This window comes from Argentina silus (assembly GCF_951799395.1).
Source record: "Argentina silus genome assembly, chromosome: 15".
In the NCBI taxonomy this organism is placed as follows: Eukaryota; Metazoa; Chordata; class Actinopteri; order Argentiniformes; family Argentinidae; genus Argentina; species Argentina silus.
Genome location: NC_139669.1, coordinates 17,540,218 through 17,550,217, shown reverse-complemented (window position 1 = coordinate 17,550,217; position 10,000 = coordinate 17,540,218). Strand labels below are relative to the sequence as shown.

General features: G+C 49.9%; 1 protein-coding gene across 1 annotated transcript in view; it reads right to left on the bottom strand.

The window, feature by feature from the left end:
* The window catches only part of diaph1 (diaphanous related formin 1), a 78,418-nt gene that overhangs the window by 9,818 nt on the left and 58,600 nt on the right, over positions 1-10,000 (bottom strand). Inside the window, exons 18-25 of the mRNA XM_083686065.1 lie at positions 6,363-6,458; positions 6,108-6,202; positions 5,818-5,919; positions 5,371-5,610; positions 4,969-5,098; positions 4,503-4,626; positions 3,910-4,075; positions 3,163-3,295 (exon numbers count right to left, since the gene is read on the bottom strand). Of these exons, the coding sequence (XP_083542191.1) occupies positions 3,163-3,295; positions 3,910-4,075; positions 4,503-4,626; positions 4,969-5,098; positions 5,371-5,610; positions 5,818-5,919; positions 6,108-6,202; positions 6,363-6,458 (1,086 nt within the window). The remainder of the gene's footprint in view (positions 1-3,162; positions 3,296-3,909; positions 4,076-4,502; positions 4,627-4,968; positions 5,099-5,370; positions 5,611-5,817; positions 5,920-6,107; positions 6,203-6,362; positions 6,459-10,000) is intronic.

The window sequence follows — 10,000 nt, the reverse complement described above, 5'->3', positions numbered from 1 at the left end:
AACAGATCTATGGGGACGTTCTGATCCGAGCTGATCCTGACCCGCGTCTGATCCTGGACCTGCTGCACGACCTCGATTTAGTAAGGGGCAGTCGATCGGAGAGGGACAATTGAGTGACGGTCAAGGTCATTATCAATCGCTCTCTCTGGTGTTTATTGATGGATGGATGGATGGATGGACACACACACACACACAGGGTATAGCATGGCAGCTAGTTAAGAACATAAGGCCTCTTAACAGTATAATAGTATTAGAGAATCACCTCTTAAAGATGTCCCCTCCACTTCACCACCCACAGAGACACACACACACACACACAGCCTGGCTTCATGCATGGATCAACAGCTCCCCTGGTGGCCACACACACACACAGCAACTTGTACTTCACACACAGACACAGACACACACACACACACAGAGTAACAGCTACCTAGTCCAACTAGGCCTCGTATGGTGACATTGAGAATAAGTGACTGGCCGGTCAGGGTTGATTATGAATAAAAACACAGTCAGACAGGACACCGTCACATCTCTGACCATCCTACAGTCAGACAGGACACCGTCACATCTCTGACCATCCTACAGTCAGACAGGACACCGTCACATCTCTGACCATCCTACAGTCAGACAGGACACCGTCACATCTCTGACCATCCTACAGTCAGACAGGACACCGTCACATCTCTGACCATCCTACAGTCAGACAGGACACCGTCACATCTCTGATCATCTCTATTATTTATTAATGACTGTTTATTTATCTGACCGTTTCAGACATTTCCGTTGCTGAATGGCAGCAGTTCCAGAGCTGCTGCTTTGTAGTGGGTTCCACTGACACTCAGTAAGACAAGAGAAGGAAGGCTATTCCCTACTTCATCCCTCCTCCTCCTCTCCCTTTCTCTGCTCCATGTCTCCCCCCTCTGCTCTGAGACAACAACACGGTCTAATCCCCCTGAGACATCTGTTGCTCTCCACCCTCCTCCTCTCCTCCCCCTCCCTCCCTCCCTCCACCTCAAACACACAGAGGTTCTACCAGTAGAGCCACAGCACCCCTGGTGGTCATGATGCCCCACACACATACACACACCCACCCACGTGCGTTTTCTCACACAGGCAAACACACATCCTCATTTTCATACGGTAGTGACACCTAGCTGTGGACCTGGGAACTGTTCAGAGGGAGGTGGAGTCTGTCACCTTACACACACTAGGGAGGATGCAGAGACAAACTAAATCTACATATACACATTATATATATATATATATATATATATATATATATATATATATATATATATATATATATATATATATATATATATATACACACACACACATACATTATATACACATATATATTTATATACACACACACATTATATAGGTGAGTGTATATATATATATAAATATCTCCATATATATCTCTATCTAGGTGTGTTAGTGGTAGATATCCTGTAGAGTAGTGGGGTAGCAGCAGTGGCTGTAGTGGGAGTGGTGAGGACCATCAACCAGTATGGGACTGGAGTATTCTAATCTAACACTAGTATCCTGTCCTGCTGCCCATCCCCCTGCACAGTTCATTTGGTGGTTTCAGTAAATGCTTAGAATCTTCCTGACTGTGTGTGTGTGTATAGATGTGTGTGTGTGTGTGTGTGTGTGTGTAGTAACTGGTAACTGAGGAAACATTGTCTCTCTCTGTTTATTTCACATGGGAATGACAAGGCCATGAACTCCAAACATGCTCTGACCTGGCAGAGGTCAACCAACTCAGAGAGAGAGAGAGAGAAAGAGGATGCGTGAGAAACAGCGAGAATGTGTGTGTGTGTGTGAGAGAAACATATGAAGGGAGCCATTGTTTAATGATCATCCAACCTGTCGGTTTATACACAAACAAAGACCAGGTGTTTGTGAGAGTATGTGTGTGTGTGTGTGTGTGTGTGTGTGTGTGTGTGTGTGTATTTTAATATGGGGTAGTAAATCCCTCCAAGCTATGAGGGCAGTCAAATCTGCACCTATATGTAAATGACCCCCCCCCCCCCCCCCCCCCCGGGCACACACACACACACACACTTTGAGAGCATATTGTGTTTCTTTCATACATGTCTGTGGTGGTGGTGACCATGAAACCTGACCACCTTCCATAGGCTGTGTGTGATAATAGACTTCACAGGCCTCTGCAGCAACCACTACATCACACTGAGGTTTAAACACGAACCACAGGGAGACAGGAAGACAGCAGAGAAAATGGAAAGAAAGAGAGAGAGTTGGAACAAAAACTAAAAAGGAAGAGGAGCCGGCTGGAACACCAGGAGATGGAGGGAGGGAGAGGGAGAGAGAGAGAGAGAGGGAGAGGGAGAGGGAGAGAGAGAGACAGACACACACAGAGTTGTGTATTGCAGAGTGAATGCCTCCCCAACACACAGGCAGCACAGTGCCGTAGCAGAGAGGAATTCCGAGGACTGTGGAACTGTTGCGTCCCAAGAGAAACAAAGTGCAGCCAAACAGAGGAGGAAGGAATGCACTCAAACTAGGTCAGGGAAGGACACACGGAAAGCAAGAGAATGCTGAATGACTAAATGTGTGTGTGTGTATGTGGGGGTACAAGGCCATTCTGAGTGTGTGTATTGACAACAAGTGTCTCTGTGTGTGTGTGTTAGGGTGAGCACTAGTGTGTGTAAATCAGGATAAGACTGCTATATATAAGAGTGCTATACCAGCCCCTTGTATTGTAGCAGCATCTCAAGGATACATGGCTTGTGGAGATAAAGAGATTTACTCTCTCTTCCTTTTCTTTTCCGGCAAATCCCTCTTTCACAGGAGAACTGGAAGAGGGGATGAGACACAGGCGGACGTTCATCCCCCTCTCTGGTTTTCTCATTCACTTCTCTGTAGCGAGGTGATTTACATTACATTATCTTCTGTCCTGCTCTGCTTTGGCTCAGTGGAGACACACAAACACAAACGCGCACGCACGCACACATACACACACACACACACAGATCCTGCAGTAGAGTGGACTCTGACTGCCCCCAACAGGCAACAAGGAGAAATACAGGAAATAGCCCTCCACACACACACAAACATACACACACACACACACAAGCATGCAGACACACACACACACACACACACACAGACAGACAGACAGACAGACACTCTGACCTGCGTTGATGTCCAGCAGCTGGTTCTTCTTGTGCTTCTCCTCCTTCTCCTTCTCAGCCTTCTCCCTGGCCAGCTTGGCCTTACGGATCTTCTCCTCAGACTCCTTCCTCTTCTGGTTCTCCTTCACCGCTTGCTGAGGGAACCACACAGACACGGACACATCAGTGTGTGTGTGTGTGTGTGTGTTGAATATAGGAAGTGTGTGTGTGTGTGTGTGTGTATGTGTGTGTGAGAGAGTGTTGATGATGGATGTGTGTGTGTGCGCGCGCGTGTATGGTGTGTGTGTGACAGTTAAACCCCCGCCCCCCGTCTAAATAACTGGCTTTTTGCCAAAATAACTAGCAAAACAAGTAACCACCTGCAACTCCCTTCTAAACACACTCCCAGGTCATGTCACCCATCTGATTTCCCTCCCTAAGGTGTGTGTGTGTGTGTGTGTGTGTGTAGGCTTAGAAGGGACTGATAAGGAAGAGCCTATATAGACTGCACCTGCAGCACCTGTCCAGTAACTCTCCCTCACACACACACACACACACACACACACACACACACACACACACAGGTGAGGCTCCACTAATGTGTTTACTCAGGGCTCCTGTGTGTATCTAATCACAAAGAGAGAGGGAGAGAGGAGGAAGGGAAACAGAAAGCAGGTGTGCTGTATACTGCTTATGACATCTGTGTGAGTGTGAGGTGTGAGTGTGTGTGATTGTGAGTGTGTGTGTGTGTGTGTGTCCGTCCACTCACCTGGAACATGTTCTTGAAGCTGTTGAGGTCGCCGAAGAACTCCTCTATGGAGATCTTGCGGGGGTTGAAGACAAAGTAGTCCCCCAGGTCGTTGTACTGCTTGTCCATGTTCTTGTGCAGCAGGTCCAGCTTCTCGTACTGCTCCCGTGCGCTGCCCACAAAGCTGTGAGGACCGGGTTAAAGAACACACACACACAGACGCCTGGCCGGCCCAAAACACACACACACACACACACACACACACACACACACACACACAGTCACACGCACAGGTAACCAGGGGCTCCAACCGAGGACCTCTAGCATGGGTGACCCAACCTAGACTGTTATTCCTCGAGGACTTCATTGTGGTACCGGGGCTACGCTGGGCTTACAGGTCTAAGACAGGGTGACTCCTAACCACCTCCGCTACCAAAGCATTAAGTAATGAGACCGAGGGTTCCAACACACCATCCTGCACAACCACAGACAGCTGCATGTCAACAAAATCTCTCACGTCATTCCCTGCTTCCATGAAGTGTGTTTAGGTCCCTTAAATACATTGTAAATGTAGCTGTGCTATGATGATGATGACGATGATGATGAAGGATATGGTCATCTTCTCTACGAAGAGGTCTCTGTCGCTCTGGGGAGGGGGGAAGGTCTCCAGGTCCTTCTCCAGGCTCTTCAGCTGACGGCCCATGGTCTCCAGGTTCTTCTGGAGGGTCTCGGCTGACACTGGGAGGGGGGGGGGGGGGGGGGGGTAGAGGTGTAGCAGGTTTAGGTGAGTCACAGTTTGGAGGTTGTTGAGGTAAATAGTGTCATTTCATTTCTGCATGTTCCTTCATGGCGTCTAACTCCATGGCGTCTAACTGGTGACAGGAGGGACGATGGTGGACATAGACACTCCTATCACTCCTATCAATCAGTGGCCAGAAAGGAAAGGAGACAGTGTAGGAACCCAGCCCTCTCTCTATGGTGGCCAGGAAGGAAAGGAGACAAGGAAACAAGGAAGTGCGTGAGAGGATAGGGACCCAGCCCTCTGTCTACAGTGCGGAGCGCGGCGGTTGCCACGGTTACCTCGGCTGGCCTTCTCCACGTGGATGAGCTCGTCGGGGAAGCCCATGACCTCGGGGTACTTCTCCTGACACAGCTCGGCCAGGAAGTGGAGCAGCGTCTGCTTCTGGTCAGCTGACTTGGTGTCCCGCAGCTGATTGGGGGGGGGGGGGGGGGGGGTCAAATGGCTAATTAGAGAACGGCAGCAGCCAGTATTTGAGTGTGTGAGTCTTCCAGTGAGAGAGAGAGAGAGAGAGTGTGTGTGTGTGTGTGTATGAGTGTGTGAGTCTGTGCGTGTGCGCGTGTGTGTGTGAGTGTCTGTGTGTGTGTGTGTGTGTGTGTGTGCGTCTGCCTGTGTGTGTGTGTGTGTGTCTGCCTGTCTGTCTGTGCGCGTCTGCCTGTGTGTGTGTGTACACATCTGGTCACCTTGCAGAGGTAGCTGATGGTGAAGCCGAAGGCCTTTGCGTTGCGGGAGCCTGCGTTCATGTAGTTCCCCACCAGCAGGATGATCTGCAGCAGCTGGGAGAAGGTGCTGCTCTTCCTCAGCTCCTCGCAGGCCGCCGTCACCGACACCACGTCAGGCTTGATGTTGTTCAGCTGCTCCTCAAACTGCAGCTTGAACAGGATGGCCGACAGGCGCGACTTCAGACGCTTCACCGTGCTCATCTGGGGAAGGGGGAGAGGAGATGCTCACGGGGTTAGGGCGTGTGTGTGTGTGTGTGTGTGTGTGTGTGTGTGTGTGTGTTGAATATAGGAAGTGTGTGGGTGTTAAATAAATGAAGTGTGTGTGAGTGTGTGTGTGTGTGTGTGTGTGTTGAATATAGGAAGAGTGTGTGTGTTGAATTTAGGAAGTGTGTGCGCGTGCGTTCTCACCACTACTCCAAACTGCTCGGCCTCCGCCAGGTCGTCGTACTCGTCCTTCAGCTCCCCAAGGATACTCAGCTGCCCCGCCTCCGGCAACTGCTTCACCATGTTCTAAACACACACACACACACACACACACACACACACACACACACAATGAACATACGAAACAAGCACAAACAGTACACATTTGCATGCCATAACCTTTCACACCTATAAAAGATGCCTATAAAATGCCTAACCCTCACTCACTCACACACACACACGTTGACTCCCGCCAGGCCCAGTGCTGTACCTACCTGCACCATGGACTCAGTCAGCAGCTTCTCATTCACCTCCAGGACCACGTTCTTGATCTCCTCGTAGGGCATACGGAACGAACCCAGGAAGATGGCTGAAACACACACACACACACACACACACACACACCATCAGCTTTCACGTAACCATTTGACTGTGAGAGAGAATACTGGATTGGGGACGATGTGTTTCAGGGTGAGCAGGGAGGGGCTGAGAGGCAGACAGGAGCAGGCCGGGGGTCCTGACACACTCACACAGGGCTTGGGAGGACTTGCCGTCCAGCACCTTCAGCTCCTTCACCTTCTTCTTCTGGGTGTGCTTCTCCTCCGCTCCCTCCTGGTCCTTCTTAGCTACGGAGAGACAGAGAGGGGGGGGGGGGGGGGTTATTAATATGACTTCATATTGAGATTCTTGAGGCATTTTGACTTTGAGAAGAAGGAAGGAGAGAGGGGGGGAGAGAGAGAGAGAGGGAGGGAGGGAGAGACCAGGGTTAAAGAAAGTTATTAGGAGCGGGAGAGTGGAGGAATAGAGGGACATGGTAAAAAAAAAAGAGCTGGCCTTTGTGTGTGTGTGTCTCCCACCTCCAGCCGGCCTGGGCCAGGGAGGTGGTGGGAGCGTTGGATCAGGACCCCCGGGCCACAGAGGAACCAAGACCACACACACACACACACGCTGGGGCACTGCTACGGACATGGTACAAATACAGCTGGACAACCACAGCTCTGAGGTATCCATACACACACACACACACACACACACTGGCCACACACACACTGGCCGCACACACACACAGGCATACAGAAACACTTCACATCAAACTGTTCTGACAGGGTCAGGATCTTCACTGTAGGGGTGTGTGTTCTGGTCAGAGGTTTCTCACACACACACAGTGTATGCAAACGCATAAATGACCCATATAACACACACTTATACCTTCTCTTGTTCTCTGTCTCTCTCCCACTGAGTCATAGAGCAAGGCTGAGCAGGAAGGCAGGATCAGGACCTGGACTAGAGCCAATGGTGCCAAGGAAACACACACACACACACACATTCCCTCCCTCCCACACACACACACACACACGTCATCCCCTGGGAAACATGTAAATGTCAAACCCAACCTGCCTCCCACCGCTCCACAGCCCGACACACCTGCTGCCATTGGCTGGTGATGACATCATCAGCGCTGCTGTAATCATATTCCAAGGTAAAATGTGATGCCATGACGGGTGTGGCCAGTTGGGCTATATAGGGGCGTGGCCAGTTGGGCTTATAGGGGCGTGGCCAGCTGGGCTCTATAGGGGCGTGGCCAGCTGGGCTCTATAGCTGACATCCAAACTGGACACGAATGACTACGACTGGAACTCTCTCTCACACACACACACACACACACTCTTCCTCAATGTCTCTGCTGTATATACCAAAACCACACACCACCACCACCTACTACTACTACTGCTGCTACCGCTGCCACTACCACTACATCCATACAGCGGTCAGATTTTCTCTTCCTTTCAACTCCTCCACACCCCACCCCACCTCTCCTCTCCTCTCCTTCCACCAGATTATACCAGTCTCTCTCTCTATCTCCTGCCTTTGTGAAATGAGCAATATTAGATTATTGCAGCATATGGTACCTTCCCCTGTCTGCATCACTCTCACACACACACACACACACACCAGTGCATTACAATACAGACACAGAGAACAGGCGTTCAGTAAAGCAGTGTCTTTGTCTCTGGGAGAGAGAGGCCACTCAGTGTGTGTATTAACACGGTCTGCTCCCTTAACGAGCTCCTCACCCCCCCTCCTCCCCTCACTGCCTCCACTGACACACCATTGTTTCACTTGGCAGAGGCCTCACTTCCTCCTTATGCAAGTCTCTCCGTCTGTCTCTCTCTTTCTCTCTCTGTACATCTTTCTATTGCTTTCCATGTGTTCTCTCTGGGTGTAACGCAGGCCTACGTTGTGTGTGTGTGTGTGTGTGAAATGAGTGTATGATATGTTCTTCTATTCTGTACACACAAACATGTTTCTATCTCAGGGCAGTGTTTTATCTATGTGTGTGTGTGTGTGTTGTCTGTATGGGCAGTGGGAATCATAAACACCATTGTGTCTCACACACTCTGGGCCAGCCCCTACAGAGAGCAGGATATCCACCATGACACACATGCTATACACATCCACCATCACAGCTGAGAGGACACAGACACAGACACACACAGACACACACACACACACACACAGACACACAGGACAGGCACGCACACAGCTGCAAGGTCAAGAGTCAGAAAAACACACACACACACACACACACAATATATATATATATATATAGAAGAGTCTAATCTGCATGGGTTGTAATCCTCATATCATTTAATCCTGTTACTTTAGGAAATGAACTGAGCACCGTGTCACTGGGTCAGATTGGTGCTCTGTGTGTGTGTGTGTGTGTGTGTGTGTGTGTGTGCTCTCTCACACTGTACCAGTCAGAGAGAGCATGCTGCGCTCTAGCCAATAGGATCAGAGCCAGAGATATAGCTCCTATGATGACATCATCACTGAGTCAGAAAATGGGTCCTGTAGGGAGTGTAAAATGGCTGCTCGCCCCCCCCTCTCTCTCTCCCTCCCCCTCTCTCTCCCTTGCGCATGTAGCCTCTCATTCGTGGAGTGCTGGCGCCCCTACTGGCCGCTGGGAGCACAGCACTCTGAGTCCACTGAGTCACTAGGGAGGGGGAGACGAGTGGTGACAGAGGGATGAGACACACAAGTTGAGTGTCCAGACATGTGGAGAGGATTTACTCACACGCACACATGCACACACACACACACACACACACACGTTTTAAAGTATCTGTTGCAGCTCGATTGTTCCCCACCAAAACAAAGAGCGACGCCCCCCCCCCCCCTCCATGGTCACCCCACCCCCGCCCCCAACAGCTGCCTGGCACTGAGAGGGGTGTGTGTGTGTGTGAGTGAGTGAGTGAGTGAGTGAGTGAGTGAGTGAGTGAGTGAGTGAGATTGAGTGTGTGTGTGTGGGAATGCTTGAAAATTCTGTCTTCTGCCTCTCATTTAGAGGGAGAAAGAGGGAAGACAATGTGTGTGTGTGTGTGTGTGCGTGCGTGTGTGTGCGTGTGTAGGTGTGTCGGTCTGTCTGTACAAAGAGGAGACTGTTTATCAGTCACCAGACCAGTCTGTCCTTCACTCCTCCTCCTCCTCCTCCTCCTCCTCCCTCTCCCTCTCTTCCCTTCCTCTCTCTAACTCCTTAAAAGGCCAGAAATTGTGTGAGAGGGTGATGGGTCACTGAGAGAAAAGACAAGACACACAAACGGACAGAAACAGAGGGAGAAGGATAGAAACAAAGAAACAGATTGCTTGGGTCGAAATCCAGTTTTAGCCACACGACACACAGTTCCATACAACAATCCTCTCAGAGAAAAGCTCCCTTTTTCTTTCATCTATTCTCCTCTCTTTCATTCTCTCTCTCCCCCCCCTTTTCATTCTCTCATTACCACTCCCTGCATGCAGACCAGGGTTATTTTTACCCTAAAAGCTTACAGATGATAGACTCCATTGTGTCCTTATGGAGCCCAGAGTGGCTGCGTGGCCCTCTAGTGGCCGGTCCGGCGGAACTACACCCTCAACTTTATATAACTTCAATACAACTTTTTTCCATCCAACATTCTTGTGCACTGAGTTTCTGAGCAGGAGAAGCAGGTTTTAAATTTCAAGAGAACCCTTTAACTCATGTCTGTACAGAGGCTGTTCTAAACAGAAATAATTCTACATGCGCCCACACACACACACACACACACACACACACACACACACACACACACCTTGATAATTCAATACATGTTGTCTGCAAGTCTTATGATTTTAATTAGAAAACAAG